Source organism: Monodon monoceros, unplaced genomic scaffold (assembly GCF_005190385.1).
Source record: "Monodon monoceros isolate NGI ecotype Baffin Bay Population unplaced genomic scaffold, NGI_Narwhal_1 Super_Scaffold_9, whole genome shotgun sequence".
Classification (NCBI taxonomy): Eukaryota; Metazoa; Chordata; class Mammalia; order Artiodactyla; family Monodontidae; genus Monodon; species Monodon monoceros.
In genome coordinates this window covers 17,004,427-17,026,265 of record NW_021703786.1, presented here as the reverse complement: position 1 = coordinate 17,026,265, position 21,839 = coordinate 17,004,427, and the positions used below count along the sequence as shown (strand labels likewise).

General features: G+C 59.5%; 1 protein-coding gene across 5 annotated transcripts in view; it reads right to left on the bottom strand.

The window, feature by feature from the left end:
- Window positions 1–21,615, bottom strand: part of RARA (retinoic acid receptor alpha) — a 43,982-nt gene extending 22,367 nt beyond the window's left edge. The window contains exons 1-2 of one of the 5 annotated variants that reach the window (XM_029212202.1): window positions 21,510–21,615; window positions 794–1,334 (exon numbers count right to left, since the gene is read on the bottom strand). In XM_029212202.1, the coding sequence (XP_029068035.1) occupies window positions 794–971 (178 nt within the window). In that variant the 5' untranslated portion in view covers window positions 972–1,334; window positions 21,510–21,615. Of the gene's footprint in view, window positions 1–793; window positions 1,335–1,680; window positions 1,692–6,096; window positions 6,200–12,627; window positions 12,858–21,509 lie in introns of those variants that run through there. The other 4 variants (XM_029212201.1, XM_029212207.1, XM_029212203.1 and 1 more) reach the window with 4 other exon arrangements.
- Between the last annotated feature and the right edge of the window lie 224 nt (window positions 21,616–21,839).

Below are 21,839 nucleotides of genomic sequence, written 5' to 3'. Positions count from 1 at the left end.
CCCCCCCCCCCCCCCCCCCCCGCCAAGCCCTGGCCTGGCGCCCAGCTGGGCCCTGGGGGCCCGAGTTACTGTAAGCGTCCTGGCAGGCCCGAGGCCTGGACTCTGCCAGCTGGCCACAGCTGCCGCCACCTCCCACTACCTGGCTCGGCCAGCCAGGGAAGGTTACCGAGACCCCCACCCAGCCAACAGGCGACCCCTGTGGCAGAAGGCGGAGGCGGAGAGAAAACGCAGGCCCTGCCAAGAGCAGGCTTGCATCCACAGCCGGAGTTCAGGCTGAGCGCCCCCTCCTGGGACACTGCCCCGACCCACCAGGCTGCCTGTGGGCCCCTCCCTCTCACCCTCCCCACAAAGGGAAGCACCACCTAGCCTGGCCAAGGCGAGGGGAGGGATTCTACGCCTTCAAGCCCCTTCCCCCAGAAGCACTGGATGGGGCGGGGCGGAGGTGGGGCGCTGCTCTCAGTAGAGCTGCCATTTCCACCAAATGTCGAGAGGTTTGTTTACCCGCCTCCAGCCTCCGTGTCCAGTCCTTGGAGCTATTTATAAGGCCCTCCACGGCAGAGCACTGGGTGGGGGGGGGGGCAGCGTGAGAGGCGCCGGAGGACAGCACTGTTCAGCTCTCCCTCTGTCCCCCGCAACACCAAACACAATCACAGCCATCAGCCTACAAGCCCCCCAAACGACGATCCCCCTTGTCTGGAGGAGCCCTCGCCACTGCCGAAGAGATGTGCCAAGAGGCCCACCTCGGCCTGCCGCCCTCCACCGCCCCTCCCACCATGCCCACCACTCCACTTACTGGCCGGGGATGGCGTGCTATAGCCGCTAACTGGAAGCTGGTGCTGGAGAGTGGTCAGAGCGCCCGGTGGGGAGAGTCCACCCAGCATGGGGGGGAAGAAGAAGGCGTAGGGGGGCACCGGGTATCCATTGAGGTGCCCGCCCCCAGGTGTTGGGCAAGAGCTGCTGTTACTGGCCATGCCAAGCAGCCACAGTCAGAAGGGCAGGCAGACAGTCTGGCCGAAGGCTCTGGCAGGCTTCAGGCCGCCTCTCCTCGGGTCATGGGGCCTGGGCCCAGAGGGGGTTTGGGTGGTCAGCCCACCCCCCCTTCTGTCCTGGAGCTGCGGTCCAAGGCTAGCAGGCTGATCTCAGCCTCCTGGAGCCCCCACTCCAGTTGGGGGCCAGGTGGGCTGGGGGACGTCCCAAGAGCCGTTCCTTTGGTCACGCACTTCTGTGAGCTGGCACTTCCCAGGAAGGTCCAGAGCTGGCCTTCAGGACGCCGGAAGGATCCCTCTCCTAGGTGGGCCCGAGCTAGGTGGCTGGGGAGGCCATGTCCTGTGATGCTGCAGACAGAAAAAAGACAGGTGAGTGGGCACCGAGGAGCAGGCGCACGGGCATTCCCCGTGGAGCTCCCCAACCTGGGCGGCCGGAGATTTTCCCGTGGCACCCGGCTGAGCAGACAGCTGGCACCATGCCTGGCTGGCAGAGACGGCCTGGGAGTAGGGCCCAGACACTGCTGGGGGTGGCAGGACAGCAGAGCCAGGCTGGGGAGACGGGGACAGAGCCCAGAGCCGAGGAGGACCTCTCACCCACAATCCTGAGAGGAAAGGGTCCCCGGTGCCATGCCACCCCGGAAGATTCCTGCAGCAGAGGAAGGCAGCTGGCCCTCCTTCCCCCAAAGCGGGTTACCTGAGGTCAAGATGCAGAGAACGTGTGCTTGAAGGGAGGAGGGAGGGGGAGGAAAAGCCGCTTCCCTAAAGCGGTGGCACTTCTCAGAAAAATGACTCCTAAGCCAGGGGGCCCCCGCTTACACCACTTCCCCCCCAAATCCAAGCCCGAGCACCCCAGATGGGTCTGTCCCACGGGCCAGAGGGGAGGCCCGTTTACATACATACAAATAGGGAAATGGGAACCGAGGACTCCTGGGTATCACCTCCATTGCCTAACAGCATGATGGGCAGGGACTGCCCAGGGTGGAAGCCCCCTACTCCCAGGCAATGGAGGGGCAAGGGAGACTGATCTCAGAGTTCACCCACATACTCTGTCTGCAGAAGCAACCTCCCTGGAGAGGGTGGGAGGTGGGCAGAAGATGAAAGGCCAGATGCCCCTCCACCAGTGCATCCACAAATCCATACCCTGTTTGAACAGCTGGGACCCGAGGACACGCAGAGATAACACCACGGGTAGCAAGAGACAGAGATGAACCCAGAAATTCCACAACACAGTGAGACAGACAGGCAGCAACAAGAGCAGAGAACGAGACGGAGAAAGAGAAGCATCCACAAGAGGTCCAGGAGGATATATATAAACAGTATCAATAAATATGCATGTATTTATATATGAGTGTGTGTATATACACACACATATGACATATATGAGAGACAAAAGAAAACAGACAGAAAGAAACATGGCCAAGCAAAACCACAATGAGATACCACTCTGCATCCACTAAGATGGCTATAATCAAAAACACTGATAACAAGTACGTGAGGATGCGGAGAAATGGAAACACTCAGACGTTGCTGGTGGGAATGTAAAATGGTGCAGCTGCTTTGGAAAACAGTGTGGCAGTTCCTTAAGAGGTTAAACAAGAGTTATACGACCCAGCAATTCCACTTCTAGGTATCTACCCAAGAGAAGTTAAAACATAAGTCCACACAAAAACTTGTACATGGGTGTGGCTGTTCATACCAGCACTCCTAACAGCCAAAAAGTAGAACCGACCCAAATGTCCATCAACTGATGAACGGATAAATAAAAAGTTGTACATCCATACAATGGAATGTTATTCTGCCATAAAAAGGAACGAAGTACCAATATACATGACAACATGGATAAACCCTGCAAACATTATGCTAGTTGTAAAAGACTACCTATTGTATGATTCCATTTATATGAAATGTCCAAAATAGGCAAATCTATAAAGGCAGAAAGTAGACTGTGGTTACCAGGGGCTGGGGCATGGGTTCGAGGGAAATGGGAAGTGACTGCTGAATGGTATGGGGGCTCTTTCTGGAGTGATGAAAATTTTCTAAAAGTGATTGTGGTGACAGTTGCACAACTCTTGTGAATATATTAAAACCAGTGAATTGTACACTCTAATGGGTGAATTTTATGGTATATGAATTATATCTCCATAAAGCTGTTAAGATGAAAGAAAGGTGGGGAGGAAGGAGAGAGAAAAGAAAAGAAGACAGGGCCACAGAGATCCCAAATAAGGACTACCTCCCTTTCCAAGCCCTTCCTCCCCAAGCTCAGGCCGTGCCAGGCTCCAAGCTCCAGGCTCCAGGCTCAGACCTGGAGTCCAGAGGACACACACATGGCCAGCATTTGGCTGAGGACCATGCCTGGGATGGGGGAGTTCTGCCAAGGCCACTATGGACGAGGCCAGGACTTCGGGGCCTAGCCGCGCCGGCCAGCCAGCCTGTGACTGTGCGGGGCTGAGGGAGGGGGAGGGGGACAGGTACTTGCAAGGAAGGGGGCAGCTCCCCTATTGTTAATGAGCATGATTTTGACTGTTACTAATTATGACGACCATAGGGCCTCTCTCCTTACTCCTGAATGAGGTGCCCCCTTCCTTCCCCACGCCCCTGCCAATTCCCTCCCGGGCTGCGAGAAAGACGTCAGAGGAGCAGGGACCCTACCCGTTGGCCAGCTGCCGCCCTGGCCCCCCGCAACCCTGAGGGGCGCCACACAAGGGAAACTCGAGCCAGCAAGGGAGGGAGGGGTTGGCTGAGCCTCACCAGCGTTGACAGTCAGACCCTCACATACGCACACACCCACTTGCAGAAACTCACACGCGCGGCTCCAGGGAAAGCATCTGGTGGACAAGAGCACGCGTGCTTGCACACCTAGCCTAGGTGTGTGCGGGCACGCACGTGACACGTGAGGAGAGGAAACCCGGAGATGCGATCCCTCCACACCTGGGCTCCACACACAGTGAAGCCGGCTCCAGGCCTGCATGCCCGGCCCGGGACACAGCTCCCCACAGACGCACAACCACAGCCTCAGTTTCCCAAACTGCACTTACCCTGGCCCTCACCCCGCCAGGCGAACCTCTGCACCTGCCTCCCTGCAGGCCGGCCCCCCAGTACACAGCAGGGTCCACAGACACAGAGAAGCACGCCCGGTGAATTCACGTCCAAATGGGGGCGGGCCTCTCTGAGGTGAGGCCCAGGAAGCCATTCACTCCAGAACCCAGGCCTCCTGACCCAGCTTTTGCGGGGTGGGGGGCAGCAGCAGATTCGATCTGGACCCTCTGGAGCCAACCCTTGACCCCAGAGGAGAGATTAACGATAGCCGCCTTAATGCCTCAATTCTGCCTCTGAGGAGTTTGAAACTGGACCATACTTCAAACCTCAGCCACAGATACACACCCCAGGGAGAGGCTGGAAGGTGTTCCCCACCCCCATCGGAGCCTCACTAAAGGAGCTCAGCCTGCAAACTTCAATGCAGTTAGCTCCCTGGGGAAGGCCTTGAGCCAAGTGAGGGGGCAAAGGTTACAGAAATGGGCCAAGGGCCAGGCTGACCAGGGAACAGGGATGGGCAAGGGCAGGGATGATGGGGGCGGGGCCAAAGAGCACAGGCCTGGCCTCAGAAGGTCCCTCTGGAACTACGACCCTTGGGGAGATGCCTGGGCCCTGGCCCCCTGCACCCAGGGGTGGAGAAGACACTGTCAGAGAATCGAAACCAGCACCAAAGAAAGGGAAAACAAATTACCCACATCCAACCTCCACCCTATGCCCGCCACCTCCACTGCCCGTGGGCACCCTCCCTTGAGGGAGAGAAAAACCACAGGCCCACACCTCCCAAACCCGGAGCCCAGCCTCGGCACAGCAGAAAGGGGGGGTGGGGGGGAGGGCCAGAGCACCTGCCACCAGCCAGGCACCCCTGCCCGCTGGGGCCTCCCTCGCCCTCAAAAGGCTCCAGGATCCCTCCCCCAGTGTCAGGTGTCCCCAGCTACCCGTTCTTTATGTCCCCAGAGTCACACATCTGGAGAAAAAGGCAAATGTTGGCTGAGCTGTGAAGACCGTAGAAAGAGCCAGAAGTCTGAAGGGTCAAATCTCAGCTCTGCCACTTTGGGTGACCTTAGGCGAGTCACTTAACCTCTCTAAGCATCTGTTTACTCGTCTGTGAACTGCCTACCTCAACAACAGGCTGTGTGATTTCAGAGATAAAAGTCCTGGAAAGCACCTAGCACAGCGCCCACCCCGCACACAGGAGGTGCTGGGCAACGGGTCCCCTCCCTCCCCCGCGCCTGCCAGCACCACGTCGGGGCCTCCCTGGGCCGTATGTCTGCTGTCCCTTCCCCAGCCAGGGCTAGCAGCTGCTGACAGGGCTGAGCGGGAGAATTACCCATTTTCCTGGGTCTGCTTCCCCCCAGACTGAGGACAGGAATGTGGGGAGAGGAATATTCGGGGTGTGGGTGGAGGCCTGACCACAATCCTTTCCCAAATTCCCTTCTTTCATTTCACAAACCAAAAAAGGGAAACCTTTGGACGTGGGGAGGGGAGGAGGGGAAGAGGAATAGACGATTTCCCCCCCTACCCTCAGGGAAGAGGAGCCAGGGGTCCCCAAACCCAGCTGGCCCTGCCCCCCTTCTTTACCCACTCCCTCCTCTCTGCTTCCCAGGCTACACCACTACCATGGCTCGCAAGGAATAGAAGCCAGGCAGTCCTGGACGGGCTGAGAGGAGGGGATAAGGATTGGGGCGCATAAAAGAAGGGGGGACAGGGGCTTTCCTAGGCATTCTAGACAGTCAGTGAATCATATGCAAATGACACCCAAAGCTCAAGCTCAACTTGGGGGTGGGGGACAGGGACTCCAGCCCTGACGGAAGCAAAGACCCAGCCCCTCTGGACCCCCTCCCCTGTCAGGAGCTGGCAGAGCAGGGCAGGGCGGGACAGGGCAGATTTCAAACCAGAACAGTGGGCTGGAACTATTTATAAACTTTCCAGAAAAATACACACACACTCACATACACGCAAAGCCAAAACCTCTCCCCTCCCCCACACTCCTCAGATCAGCAGAATGGTGAACATTACTCTTTTCCCCCTTTTTCCAGAGGCCCCTCTCTCCTCCCAGCCACTCTGGTCCTCTGTTTACCTTTTGCTCTCCAGGCTCTGGGCTGCAGGAAGCCAGCAAGGCCAGCCTCATTTTGAAAGAGACCACCCCAGGAGGGCCTGAGAAGGACCAGCGGGGTGAGGTTGGGACAGTGGAGGGCACCTCTTCCCCACCAGTCCTCAGAAGCCCAGGCCTGCCTCGCTGGAGCTGGGACTTGTTGGAAAACCTGCCCCAAGCACGTGCAGGGCCTGAGCACATCTACGGAGAGAGTCAGGGGAGTGCTGAAGTCCAGCGTCTGGCCTCTGGATGCTGCCACTACCCACTGCCTCAAGACACAGCACCTAGTCCCAGAAAAGTGGATCTGATGTCTCCCCAACTTGTACCCGCCCAAGCTTCTGCCCCAGCTACACAGGGCTGCCTGACCTCCACAGGCCATCATCCCCGCAGTGACTGAATACCAGGCAGAAAGGGCAACTTTACAACCCAAGCCCAGGACAGGCCAGGTGCTGGGAGGAGGAAGTGTGTGTGTGGGGGATGTCTGCTGGTCAGGGCAGTGTCCCGACTCCGCACCCCAGGGGCTGCACCCCAGAGCCCCCTGGGAGATGTGCCCAGGGCCTCCGAAGCCCAGGGTGGCTGAGGGGCCCACCCGGAACCAGAGCTGAAGCCTCCCACTCAGTCTTCTCTTGGAGCAGAGAACAGGTGAAAGGGCAGGGGGCAGCCCAGGCCTCAAGGAGAGGGATGGGCCCACAGGGAAGGAAGAAAACAGGAAGAGGAAGAGATGAGGCTGCTGAGGCCACAGCCAGACCACAGGAGTGTGTGGACCACACAAAGGCAGCTCTGTCCGGGTCGGGGACCGAAGGGGCACAGACAAAAGGGGACACCCCCCCAGCCTGGAAACCACCGTCCTCACAGCCAGCCTGGCACGGGGCTTTCCCCACCCCCACCTTGGCAGCTGCCCCCTCACCACTGTCTCCCCTCTCCGCAGTGCAGGAAGCATAACTCTCACAAGGGGCGGGGGCTGCCGAACACACAGGGCAGCAGGTATGTGCGCGGCTGCGCGGCTGCAACCCGCCTCCCCCAACCCCTCAGCTCTGCCCCAACCCTACCCCGGGGCGGACAGGCTGTCGGCACAACCCAGTGCTACCAGCCCCCTCCCGGCGTCCTTCTCTAGGGACCCGGGCTGCAGGGAAGCCGGGAACGCCCGCGCCCGCGCCCGCCCCCCTCCCGCCTCAGGATATCCTTTTGGCTCTGACCCCAGACCAGGCCTGAGTCAGACCGTGCCCCGCCCCACACCCCCCATCCAGCGACCCCCAGGAACTTCCTACGCCCCACGCTCCACACCCACCTACTCAGGTGGGGCTAGAACTAGGGGGAATCTCTTCCCCTCTCCACCCCCAGCTGAACAGGATAGCCCACCAGGGGGTGGGGCGGATGGTCACAAAGTCCCAGGACCAGCCCCTTAAAGCACCGGGCCTGCGGGATCAGGGTGAAGCGGGTGCAGGCTGTGTGTGGAGGGGAGAGGAGGCCCTGCAGACCACCACCTCCCCGGCCCCAAAACACACACAACTGGGGATCCTGCCCAGAGCCCCTCCCTACTCCAGCCTGGACCCCAAGAAACCACAGAAACTCCCTGGGGAAGGTAGTTTCCATGAGAACACAGGACGGGAAAAGGCTCCAAAGGGAAAGGGGAGAGGGAGCGGAGGTTCCAAGAACGGGCATCTTTCTGGGACTGCGGGACCCAGGCTGGAGGGGGCAGGGTCTGCACAATCGGTCAGATTCACAGTCAGCCACAGCCAAGCACAGCCAGACGTGGTCACAGTCTCCCCGACGCTCAGTCTGAGTAGGTGGCTGTGACTCCTTCCCACAGACAGAAGTCTGGGGGGCCCTGGGGGATCTGGGGCATCGGAGACCACACACACTCAGCTTGAAACAGACCCCTGGGCATGCACCCCCAATCCCCCCCCCAAAACTGTGGGCCTAGGGGGAGGGGCAGCTCCCTCCCCAAGAGAACCAGGGTAGTGCCCAAGGCGGCCATCTCCATGGCAACCAACAACAAACATCCCGGGAACCACAGAGGGCCAGGAAGTGACAGCCACGTGACAGGAAGCCAGTTTTTTTCAGTAGGGGGGGGAGGAAGATTGTTAGCAGCCCCTGGGGAATCAGCTGTCCCCTAAGTTTCCCCTACTTGGAACTGGAGGGAAGGGGTCAGCTGGGAAGGTAGCCACACACACACACCCGACCCCACTGCAGTGTGCGCAGTCGGTCGCAGGGCTGACAGGCCCTCCCTTCCCGCCTGCCACTCACGGTTCTCCCCTTTGGGTCCCCCTCCCTTCCACTTCCTGCCGTGACTGGAGATCAGAGAACTCCCCACCGCAGCTTCCCCTTCTCAAGTCTCGATTCCTGGGCTGAAGGTTTACTGTGGGGCGAGGGACACAAGGAAGGAGGGCTGGGGACCTGCGGTAGGACCCAGGGGACAGAGGCTCCAGGGGAGGAGCCGGGAGGGAGCTACTCCAAGGTAGGTGTGTACACACAGGCACACATAGAGCGAGTGGGTCACGGTGACACACCACCGGGGCGCAGTGACACACAGAGACTGCCTGACCTCAGGCAGCTCTGGGGGGAATCGAGCAGGGCCATTGGATCCGCCCCGGCGCGCCCCACTCCAGCCCAGTTCCTGAGCCTCCGGGTTCAGCTCAGGCGTCTCCTGGCTTCCAGGCAGGCGAGGTCTCAACAGTGCCCAGCCCCCACCGCCTCTCCCCTGCCTTTCCTGCTAAGGAATCCCCCTCCCTGCTCCAAGGTGCTCGCCCAGACGAGGGCACCTTGGCCGGAGGCGGGGGGAATGGAACCTCCCGCCACCCCCCTCCCCTTCTCTGCAGATGTCCCAGACTATATTTAGCCCAAACCGGGCGGCTAGCCAGACCCAGACTCCCCACTGGCCCGGAGCTGAGCTCCCAGTTTTTATGCAATTAAAACATTAACAGAGAACCACCCCCATCCACACACCCCCATACCCCCCAGCCCAGCCAGAGCAGCCGAGCTCAGAAAACACGACAAGGGCAGCCCAGCCCTGCAGCCAGCGAGCCAGCGATGCGGCTGGCGGGCATCGGGCAAACAGCAATAAACTCATCCCCTTGCCCATGTCCCGGGCCCTATAACCCCCACAGGCAGTACAGGGACATCACCCACCAGATCAGGTTGACACTTGGTGTGGGGGGGTAGGCTTTCCTTGTTCCGGGGCCGGAAGGGAAAGGCATATCCAGTGGGTGGGGGGTTGCCTGGTTGCAGAAATTCCACCTGTCATTTTGCAGCCCCCCTCCCTGGCCTGCTCCAGTTACAGGGCTGGGGGTTGGCAACAGGTGCTGGCCAGGCTGGCAGCGGTCTAATCCCCCACCCGCTCCCCAGGCTGACAGTGGTGCCTGAGGTCCAGGCAGGGGCCCTGGCCAGCAGGATGCTGGGTAAAAGAAGGAGGCACTGCTGCCTGGTGGGGAGGGGGCAGCCCAGGCCCCTTCTGTAAGACCTGGCCCCCTGGACTCTGTGATGTGTGTTGGAGGGTCTGGGGAAGGCAGGGAAACCTTAGTTCCACCGCACCTATTTCATTTCCCCACGATGCCAGGCGGGGCGGGCTAGAGTGTGGGAGGTCTGTCTGCCTGCCTCTTCCTCCTCCTCCTCTCCAAATTCCAGGAACAGGCAAGGGAGGCTCCAGTTGCAGAGAGAGAGAGAGAGAGAGAGCAAGCAGGCGGTCCCAGCTGAGAGGGGGGGGGGGCGGGGACTGGAGCGGGAGGCAAGATCCAGACGAAGCAAGAGCCGCCCACGCCCAAGCCAGACAGGACAGACACACCGACACTGACACATTCTCACACTCTGGGCCTGGTCCCTGAGTGCCGCCCACTCTGCAGGGACACCCAGACTCCCTCAGCCAATCCTGCCCATCCCCAGAACACTCCCTGGACACACACGGAGAGCCAGGCCTTCGCTCCCACCCCACATCCCCCCACAAACCCTGTGGGCTCCGTACAGCAGCCAGAGGGTGGAAAGGGGAACAGAGGGAGGAAAGACAGCAGGCATCAGAGAGGACATGGAGCCAAAGCCCTGGGAACTGGGGTATCAGTTGCCACACTCCTTTCCCAAAACCCAGTAAGTCAAGACAACCCTGGCCATCTTGCCAGGAGCCCTGCCAGCTTCCCACACTCCCCAAACCACCACCACTAGAAAGGGTGTGGGGTGCTGGGCGAGTGGAGATTACCCCATTTACTCATCACAGGGATAGGATTACCTTCCCCAGATGCCCATCACCCCCAAACCCAGACAGAGCTCCTAAATGGACCCCACAGAGTCCCAAACACACCCACCCGTACAGCACAGTCTGGGTCCTGCCCTGCCCTGCCCATGCCACCCAGAGGACAGGGAAAGGGGCACTGAGGTTTCATCTGGGGGCAGGCCCCACCCTGTCACATAGTTCTGAGGACAACCCACCTAATACCCTCAAGTCTGAGCAAGGAGTGGCGCAGGGGTGGGGGTGGAGGGGTTCCCAGAGGGCAGAGCCAGCTTCCAAGACCAAATGATTTAGGGGAAGGGGAGCTAATTAACTGGAGTCTGGGTCAGTACCCCCAAAACAGACCTTAAGAGCCACTCAGACAATGCCCTTTCCCCCCACAATAGACATGGTGGCAGGAACCACGTCATGGTACATGTGGGTGACTATGCCCAGCAGGGCGGCATGGGGGTGATCAGGATGGGGCTGCCCGCAGCTAGCTTCCTGCCAGGCTGCCACATGGCTGGGAGGTGGAGGGGGACCAGAGAGATTTCCCAGAGTGGTAGCAGGGGCATTTAGGGTCAACCTGAAGGATGGGGATTTGGGGGCTATAAGAGGAGGTGGCCGGGATTAAGCGGTTCCAAGCCCAGGGTCTGCTCAGAACTGCCACTGCACCCGCACTGCCCTCATCACTCTGGCCGGGAAAGTCCTGAGGCGACCACCACATGCACTCATTCACACCCTCCCGATCCAGGATCCTCAGCTCCCAAGGGTCAACTCCAGTCTGACCCTAGTGACCGCTCTGTCTCAGGACTGACATGGCCCAGACTCCCAGGCAGAACTGACGTCCTAGCCCCTCCCACTGCACCAACATCTTTCATAGCCACAAACTCCCTGATTCCACAACTACCCCTCTTCTTCCTCCAGGTCCAAATACTCTTTCTCTTATTCCCTCCCCCAGACTCATCTCCACCCCTCACAGGGGAAGCCCCAAGGCTCCAAACCACCCCCCACTGCACCCTGGGGCTTCCCCAGCCCAGCCTCCCCATCAAGCACAAGCCCTGGAAGAGAGTTTGGGGCTTGAGCCCATTTTCCTAGCAAGACCTGGCAACCTTACTGAACCACTTCCCCAGAACCCTGCCCTATGACCACTGCAGCCAGGGAAGGGGACAAGAGATATCCCTGAATCTCCTAACCAGGAAACTGGAGGAGGAATGGCAGTTAGGAGCGGAAGTGAGGGTTGGGGGTAAGCAGCATGGGGTGGGGGAGTGGGGGAGTGTTCCTCTGAAAACACACACACACACACACACACACACACGTGCACTCATCTCGCAGGCAGAAGGCAATCTGGTTACAGAAGAGGGAGCTGGCACTAGTGGGGGCCAAGGGTACCCCTCCATGCCAGCACATGGGCAACCTATCCAAGGTAGGATGAACGGTGGAAAAGTGTCTCCAAGACCAGGGGGCTTTTCTTATCTGATTTCCACATGAGTTAGTCCCCATCCCCAGCCTAGCACACTGGAGGCCTGGCCTCCTTCTCACGTAGCCTGACAATAGGGCAATGTCCAGAGAGGAGAAGGGGCATTGCCAAGCAGATTTTCCAGCGCCCCCCTCCCACATACACATCTGGCTAGCAGCTTCCCCGCCTTCTGGGTGGCACCAAGTCCCAGACACCCTCAGCAGAGCAAAGACGACCAATCTATTCCTTCCTCCCTACACCCGCAAAAGCTTCCATGACTCCATGGTGCCACCCGACCCAGAGACATCCCTCCCTGGCTGCACTGGCTCCCGTCCCCAATCTGACGGCTCCCAGTGCTCCACGGGGGACACCAGCTGAATGGGCCCCGCCCCCCAACCGGCTGCCTCTGGTGGGGGTGGGCCCCCGGGCTGATTCTCCCCAAACCACAGGGCGGCTCAGATAACAGGAGGGAAAGAAGGAGGGGGCTAGTCCGTTGGGCATCCGATCTCTCCCCAAACAGGTTTGAAAGTCTTTTTGTTTTGCTTGTTTGTGAGGAGAAAAGTGAGAGAGAGCAGGAGTTCCCAGCAGCGGTTCTGCCACAGCTCGGGCGCCGGAGACACGCGCGGCAGACGGCCCCAGACGCCTCACGGCTTCGCGCGAAGACACGGGCGCAGACGGACAGACGGGGCTCCCCCACCCTGAGCACGGTGGCGCGGGGTTGGGAAGCCTAGGAAACCCCAGGTTCCCGTCGGAACCCGCCCGGCACCGGGTCCCCGCCCACGGGTCCTCTCAGGAGCAGGCCAAGGGGCCGCGATGCCTGCGGGAGCCGGAGGCTCTCTAAAATCCCCGGGGGAGAGGTTACCTCGCAGTGGGGGGAAGCAATCCGTCCGGGTCGCCCGCGAGCACGGCGTCTGCCCTGACCCTGAACCTTGGAGCCGTTCGGCGTCAGGGGTTGCGGGGTCCAGGGAGAGGAGCGGTTTGGGGGGCCGCGGCTCAGGGGCGCGGGGCGAAAGCAGCGGCCATGGCGAGTCACGTGCGGAGGCTGAAACTTTACCCGGAGCCCCAGACCGGGGGGCGGAGGGTACCGAGCAGCTGGGAGGCCCTCACCCTCGGGCCCGCCCCCGTCCGCCCTCCGACCAATCACCAACCAGGGGCGGGCCCACAGTATCACGTCCCCCCTCCCCTTAACAGACCCGGGAAAGGGCGAGTCTTAAAGGAGCCGCGCCTCGCAGAAGGCTGGACCGTGGGAATCTGGGAGAATCCCTCCCTCTGCCCCAAAAGGAGACATTCAGAGCGAGAAGGGGGAGTTCTGCGCAAAAAATGGAAGGAGGGCTCGGTAGAGAAAGGACTGCAGTGTGCGGTATCACACTCCCTTCCCTCCAACGACACACCCACACTCACAGGTGCAAGGATCATACGCACACACCCCTCACACCTAAACCGGGGTTAGAGGGACTGCGACGTAATATGGAAGCGAATACAGTGACTCCGGCCCTATCTGTCAAGCCCCTGACTCCCATAATTATAATCCTCGTCCAGCAACCCCTTGAAAATGAGAGCTGTGTGACCTTGAGCAAGTCGCTTCCTCTAAATCCTAATTTTCTCACTGGCAAAAAAGGAGTGCAAAAGCAGGTAGACCGCCCTCAAGTACACCTGCTCACCTCGTCTCCCCCAAACACGTTTCCAGCTCAAGTGTGTCGGAGGAACTCTGGCCCAACCCAACCCTTCAGCAAATCCCAGAACCCTCCACCAAAAAGGACAGCGGCTCTTGTGATCTTCCAAGAGCCGAGTAGGGGGCGCCCAGGAGCACCCCTACATGCTACGGGACTCTCAGACCCAAAGCTTCTTTCTCCTGGCCCAGGCTGGAGGAGCCAGGAAAGCTCGCATTCTTGTTCCAGTGGGGCAGGATCTGAATTACTCTCCCTCTGCAGAGACCCCAATCCCCAAGCCACAAGCCCCCTCCCAGCCTGCTGCTCCGTTTGGGAGGACCATCTCCCCACCTCTAGCAGTCCACTGGGGGAGAGAAAGAGGAATCAATAGGGAACACCCCCCTCCTCGTCCCCGGTCAGAGAAGTAGCCACAAGTAACCCCACAGGACTTCCCACTGGAAGGGGAAGTGCCACACTCCCAGGCCTCCACCCCTGACCCGCCTGGCAGAGCTCTCAAACCCACCGGCCCGACGGCCCCCGCTTTATAGACAAGGAACCGCAGGCTGGGAGTGGACACGGATTTAGTCCCCGATCACCCTGGCACCGGTTGCACAGCCGGGTCTAGGACCGTGGTATCTGATTGTCTCTCTCCAGCTTTGGGGCCCCAGCCTGGGTGAGATAGGACAAGCAGGGTCGGCGGGACGCTGTGCCCTGAGGTCCGGCGGCACAGGGGAAGAGCGTCCGGGCAACGCTTCCCCAGGCCCCTTCCCGCCTGCTGGGCCTGGCCGTCTCCCGCTCCCGTCTGGATTTCCGTCCGCCGGTGCGAACCGCCCGCCCAGCCCCTCCCACCCTGTCCCGTCCAGATCCATCCGCAAACATGCGCTCAGCAGGCAGGAATGCGCCAATGGCTCCCAGATGTGGACGCCGACGCTTAACCCCTTCCCCCCCAGCTCCCCCCGCAAAGGCGTTCTAGCTTGAGTCCAGCCCGCAGCAGGGGGCGCCGCCCAGATGAGTGACCAGCCTGGGAGGGGACTTAGTGCCAGCCAACCCCCAAGCCCGCACAGGCTCCTCCTGGCCGACATTCTACCAGTCTTCCTTCCCGCGGAGGCTAGACGGGAAGGATCACAGACACAGAAATACAAGTGTGCACAAACACAGGTATACTGCCTCCCACGAAGGGTGGCCTTCATGTACACCTGCCAGCACAGAGGGTCAGGTACGCTCGCGCACACGGAGATGCAGGTGTGCAAATGCACACCCAGGACACGCATATGTGCACACGCACGTGCACATTCAGAGCACACCTGTATGCACACCTGTATGCATATGTATGCACACAGAACAAGCACATACAAGACAGGCATCTGTGCATATGCACAAGGTCATGAAGCAGAGGGCGCGGGTGCGGCACACTCCTGGACAGAGCAGTAGACCCACAGGCACATGAGGGAAGAGATTCATGCGCCCACAAACCTGCTCCCCACAGGGGGCAGTTGCTCACGCACAGAAGATCCGCACCCAGGTATACAAGCATACAGCCTGCACACTTTGAGGGCGCTCCCTCCCTGCCCAGCTGAACTCCAGCTGTGCTGGGCCCACTCCAGTGTCCCCACCCCCCCACCCTCCAGGGACCCTCATGCAGGAGGGAGAAGGAGGCAGCAGGAGACTGGCAGAGGGAGAAAAGCCACAGTCCCAGGTGCTCCTCACTCCTTAAAAAAGACACTCCTTCTTGGGGCCTACCCTTCCCCTGCTGCAGGCAGAAGGAGATGGGCTGGGGGAGGAGCCTGAGCAGCTGGCTACCCAAGACAGGGATCCCTCTTCCCACTAGAGGAAATCTGAGAGAGCCCTGATAGGTGCAGGCCCGGTGACAGGCCCCCCACACAGACAAAGGAGATACAAAACAGCTGTGAAACATCCCGGGAGAGCCCACACTTCCCCCAAAACAAGGCCTCCCTTTCATGGCCTGTGGGGAACTCCTGCATCATTGGTAATCATCGCAACAGAGGATGGGAAACTTTGACCATCTGGATGCAAGTGGGGTGGAGGTGTCTGCTGGAACCCGAACCGACCCCAACAGACTCCTCTCCCCCTCCGCAGCCACCCAGCTCATCCCCAAAGCCCCCTCATGGCTCCGCACATCTGATTCTCACGGTCCTGGAGGGTCATCTAGGGCAGGGCTCCTGCTTCCATTGTACAGATGAGGAAATTGAGGCTCCACCAGGGAATTGCCTTGCTCAAGGTCATACAGCTTGTCAATGGCAGACCTAAGATTCAAACCCACAATCCCTTCCTCACACGCCCTCCCATTTACTCTGAACGAAATACATTTCCATGCGGTACCCTGCTCCCTCTTCCTTTACCCTCTCAGCAGAGCATATGGAAGAAACACCAGCCTTGCCTGGCTCTGCAGAGTTGTGGGTGGGGCCAGGGCATGCCAGAGAGAGATCAGAGAAGATGCTGGGGGCTCCACACATAGCCCCCAACCCCACCCGCAAGCACGATGCCCACCTGCCCAGCAGGCATGGCCAGTGACTCAGCTGCATCCGGGGGAGATGCCAGGGCAGTGACTCACCTACCGAGAAGAGCTGAGCCTGGCACCTTGCCAGCCCCAGGACAGAAGTGACTTAGTCACCGAGACTGTGATACCCAGCAGGCACAGCCCAGGGATTGGGGACAGGGGCAGGCTGTGTCCTCCATGGTTATGTGCATTACAGGCATCCTGGGGCAAGCCATGGCTTTACCCACCCCTGCCCCCCCCCACTGCTCGCCCCCACCACGCCAGGCCCTGCTCCAGTGCAGACAAGTTTTGTGAGACCCCCTGGGCTGCCCTGCCTCTCCCCTGAAGCCTGCCCTTTGCCCATCACTCACCACCCACTCTCCCAGCGCCGCCTCCGCCTGCCACCCAAGTTGTACCCAGGCTGTGAGTCTCCTTTAACATGTCTTGGCAACACCTCCTGCCGCCACAGCCCCTCTCACCACCACCCCCCCCCCCCCCCAAATACACACATGCACTCATACACACTTCTGCCAGCCCTGCTTCTGCCAGCAACTGCTGAAGTTGTTCAGCGGGTGGGGTGCAGGGATCGAGTTACCAGAGGCTGATGGGGTGGGCTGCCACCCAATCCCTTCCCCAGCTCGTCCTCCTCCCTGGGCACAGCCTGCCTCACACACCTGCCCCCCTCCCACCTCTGGCTGGCAGTGGACTCCACCCAAGCTAGAAAACAATAAATGTTCAAGGGTATTTGTCATGCTAAGACCAGCCCAGTATATGAGAGAGAGGGAGAGAGAGAGAATGAGAAAGACAGCGATGAACAGAAAGAATAATTCCCGTGCTCAGTGCCCAGGCTACAACCACTAGGTGTGTGTATCTCTGCGTATGTTGAGCCAGAAGTGGACTGAGTAACTCCCCAAGTCCTGGGAGAGTTGATGGGGCCCAAGAGGAGCCGACCGGCTGAACAACCTCAATCCATTTGCACTATTGATTTCTCATACACTGCAGCCTGCCTGATGGGGGGGGGAATGATAAGTAAGCCCCCCAGAGACACAGAAACTGAGCGGAGAGGGGGGAGGGGCCCCTGCACCCAATCTGTGGCCCACTGAGACCGTGGCAGGGGAATAGGAGCCATCGAGTGGCAGGAGGGAGGGTGGGGAGTTGGATTCAAGCCTGTCTGGGACACCTCCTTCCAGCAGCATCTGAAGCTGATTTAAAGAAAGAAGGTGGGGGACAGAAGCACCATCAGCGGCTACACAGGCAGGGCTCTGAACAACTGGAGAGAGAGGGTGCCATTCATACCCTGGTCTATGGAATGGCGCCCCCTGCAGCTGTGCAACATGGTGGCCCTGGGGATGAGGCTGAATTCTGAGGAACCACATTTCTGCACTGAACTTTCTTACCCTGCACCTCCAACCAGCTGCCTCTGCCTCTAGGCCTCAGAAGGGCTCACTTCTGACTGTGATCAGAAGCCAGTAGCAATCTCCCCACGCCTACCCCCTTCCTTTGTTGAGGGGGATTGGCAAACAACCACCTTGACCTAGGCACGGCAGGATGGGCACTCACAAAAGGCTCTGGAGAGTCTGGAAAGCTGCATCCTAGCCCTTGGTCTGTCCCTAACTCATCCTGGGACTGTAGGCACAACCCCCAGCCCTCCCTGGGTCTCTAAAATGGAGTTAGACCGAGATGCCCCTTCTCAAAGGGGTCTCCAAGCTCCCGGCTCGCCAGCCTGTGAGACTTTTGGAACCTGCCCAGCACCTTGATTCACATCTGTGGCCACAGGCCACCTAAACAAACCCCAGCCCTGACCTCCTTCCAGCCTGGACACAGACTCTCTCCACATGGTGGAGACTTATAAACACACCCAGCTGGGGTTTACCGGAGACCCTGTGTAAACAAGCAGAGAAGGAAACAAACCAGGAACCCAGCCCTTGCTGCAGGAGGGGAGGGAGCACAACCAGGTCGGGGGAGAGACGATGACAAGAGAAAAACAAACAGTGCAAGGGGCCTGGGCTGGGGTTCCAGTGCAGCCAACGACTGGTTGAAGGTCCTAGGGCAAGTCACATGCCCTCAGTCTTGCCCTCTGTAAGGGGGAGGGATGGTCCAGGCACCTCTAAAGCCCCTCTGGTTCTGAGTCTATTTGGACAGAGAGAGCCCAGTCCAGCCCATCTACCAGGTCAGGACCCTCTCCCCCTCTCAAGGTTCTACCCCTGCCTGCCACGCATCCTTGCTCTGTCTGCTGCCCCTCTGGCCCTGCCTCACTCCCCCACCCGCCTGCTTACCCTCACCTTGGCCAGCCCCTCTGCCTGCCCCGTGCTTTTCTGCACGTCCCTCCTGCCAGGGGACAGACCAACTAAAAATAGTCCCTGCAGCCTTTCTCGCCCACAGCTGCCCAAAGAGCAGGAAATGAGGGGGGCAGGGAGGCCCATGTCCTGCTCTCCCCCACAAACTCCCAGCCCCAAATCAGGTCCAGGCCTCCAGCCTGGGGCTAGTGCCAACTTGGCCATCTCGAGGGCATCCCACACCCCTTCTCTAGGGGGAGGCCTGCCCAGAAGTGCCTACAATCAGAGAGCTGTCCTTACCCCACAGGAGGAGGAGAGAGGAGGCCAGCGGTCTAGAGGGAAACCTTCCCAATTTCTGAAAAATCAGTGCCAACCACATTGTGGGCACCGAAAGGGCAGGGCCTGGCTCCACTGACTGGTCTTTTGAGGGCAGAGGGAATTGGTGTGGGGAAGTTTGTGCTGGTTTTCTTCATCCTGGCCAGCTGGAAGGAAGACAAAATAGTGCCCCAGCCTCAATTACACTAATCCCCTGCCCCCCCAAACGTGTGGGTGCAGACAGAGGGGTTTCGGTACCCCCCCCCCGATACCATGGGAAAAAAGCTCAAGAGGCTAGATCTTGGCTCCCACACGGAAAGATGGAAGCCTGGAGGCAAGAAGAGGCCATGCCTGCCAGGCTGGGCAGATGCTGCCCTGAAGCTGAGTCAGAGGTTAGGAGGGAGGGGCCGGGGTGCTGGGGCACCAGGGGCTACAGTGCCCCCACCCCTAACCCACCTGGGATTTCTGACACCTCCCAGCCCTGGGAGAAGGCCCTCCCCACGCAGGAGGAAGGAAACCAGCTTAGCGATTCTCTGGAGGCCTGCAGAGCAGCCCTGCACCATGAGGCAGGCGGGAAACCCAGGAGTCCTGGCGCCCGGCCCAGAAAGTGAATGAGAGAAATACCTTGGAGTGGAGAAAACAGCCCAGAGTGAGGCAGGCACATGGTGCCCCAGCAGCTCCCAGATGTGGCCCTTAAGGAGGAACTGGCCAGAGGGGCTGGATGGGGCAAGCAAACACATTTCTGAACAAGAAGAGAGAAGAAAGCAGAGCCCTGGGGATGGGCAGCGGGCCGGGCCAGCCGGTCTCTCACCTACTCTCCTCTCCTCCCGGTCAAAGTCCGAAATGCTGAGGTTAAGGGCACTAAATATCAAAGAGGTCCTGGGGTCCTAGGTGTGTTCTCCAGTTCCCTTATCTCCAGACCCCAGCCTGTTCGTTCCTGAGCTTCCCCTGGCACCCCTTCCCTGGGGCCAAGACAAGCTAGGAGTCAGCAGGCCCAAGGTGGTGCCTAGGAGGCCTGGGCAGTGCCAGGGGCAGCCCTCATACCATCCTCCCACTGGCTTCCCTCCTGCCTGCTCTCAGCCGCCACACATATCTCAGCTGTCGAATCCGATTAGGGCTCCTGCCCAGTGAGCCGGACAAGGAGGCCACTGGGCAGGGGAGAGACAGGCACAAGGACGCTGAACAGGAATGACAGGAGGAAGGTGGAGATGGGGCTCAGGGGAGAAGGTGTAGAGCCCCAGAGGAAAAGAGCTGGTGGCCAGCTACAACCTACATTAGGGGAATTCTGCAGCCCCTGGGGCAAAAACCCTGTCTGCTTCCTCCATTACCCAGATGGGCAAGGATGGGGGAAGGGAGCTGAAGACGGAGAGATGACCTAGATTAGAAAGAGAATCCCATCCTAGAAACCCCCCACCCCCCCCCCACGCCATTACTACCATTTGCACTGGGCTGTAGGATACATTGCTTTATGAGGTCTTTATGGCCATATCTCTATTAGGCAAGCGGGTCTTGTTACTATAGCCATTTTTATAAATGAAGAAACCAGAGGCTTAGAGAGCTGTATGAATGCACATAGTTAAAAGAGCGAGCTGAGTCTCACATTCAGGCCTGATTCTCAGTGCACCGCTCACACCTCACACTCAGAATTTACTTTCCTTCCTGGGTCAAGAGCAGAATGAAGTCACGCTATTATCCAAGTTTTCCTCTAAAACCAACCCTTCGGGGATCTGGGGAGTCATGGAGGGACACAGAACACACCCCACACCCAGACAGAGTTACCAGATAGGGATGTGCCACTCACCTACCACACAGAGAGCTAGAGGGGTTCCCTCAAAACGTGACCCGTCTCTTCCATTGCTCCCCACCCCAGTCTGCTACGCCCAGAGGCGACACCCACACTTACAAACACGGTTACCCCGACAAGCCATACACCCCTCCTGCAAACCCACCAAGCCAGAAGGAGATGCCCTAGATCTTCAGAGAACAAGGCCTCTCAGCCCCCAATGAGAGGGACAAACAAGTCAGTGTAAACGGTAGCTATCATCCAACCCTCTCCCCGAGAGCCTGCAGGAGGGCAGAAGCTTTGGGGTAACACCAGGAGCCTGAGCTCTGAAAGCCAAGGAGCCCAGGGAGCTGGCATGGCTGGGCGGCCTCCCTGATCTGGTCCACACCCCCTTCCCCAGCCATCTGGGCTGAGTCTGTTCTGGCCTGGGCCACACTCTGGGATGTCTCAAGGCACCCAGTCACCTGCATCCTAAGATTATAGATCTTACAACCATATGGTACACACACACACACACACACAGTGCGGGGGTGGGGGGGCGCTTTTCATAGGTGTTGAGGTGTTGGCAGGGATGGGAAAGACAGCTCTTTAACCTGAAAGAACTTTCCCCAGAGAAAAAGGCCACACACACACACACACACACACACACACACAGAATTGTTCACAACCTCCACTACCCTCCAGCAAAGCCTTTGGCCACTCAAATGTGCAATGAGCCTGGAAGGGGGCACTGGTTCTACAAGGTGAGTAGGGAGTGGGGGGCAAAGTCCTGAGCTCTTAGGGCTGGGGGGGCAGAGAGGAAGCAAGAGAGAAATCTCCCAGGGAGTCTCGGGTCCCCGTCAGGCTCCCTGTCCGGCTCTCTGTTACCCCAGCTCTGCCAATTCTCCCCTCGAGGTGAGGTGGGGGAAGGGGGATTAGGCAATACTGCAAAGGAGGGTGCAGGGGCTGGGGCCCGGGCAGACCTTCCCCCCACTTGCCATTCTTAGATAGGGAACGGGAATGCCTCGAGGGGCGTGCAGCAAGGGCGCCGGAGGGCGCAGGGGCTCTGAGCTTCCAGACACCCTTCAGCTCCCAGGCTCCCACCTCCCTGGACTACAGCGAGCAGTGGGGGAGGAGGCATGGGGAAAGCCTGAACTGCCGAGAGGGAAAAGACCAGATCAAAAGCGGAGAGGCCAGGCGGAAGGCGGCCGAGGGAGAATTGGGAAGGGGTGTGCGTGGTCCTACCTGCTCAGGTGCGTGCCGGCGGGGGGCGATGGGGTTCCCAGGAGAACTGGGGAAGCCCTCTCAGCTCGATTCAGGATTCCCCCCTGCTTCTGGGTTAGGCTGCTGCAAGAGGCACGGGTTCCCGTTGGGTCCTAAAGACCACTCTCCAACCAGGAGGCTCTCCCCACCCTCCGCCACCGTCCCTGACTGGGTCAGCGGATGCAGAGCTGAATTGATGGGGCAGAAAGAACTCACTGTAGAAAGACGAGGTCTGAGTCAGGGGCTGGGACAGCAAGAGTCCCCAGTGTCAAATACACAGCACATGGCTGATTTTAGCTGAGGATATTATGG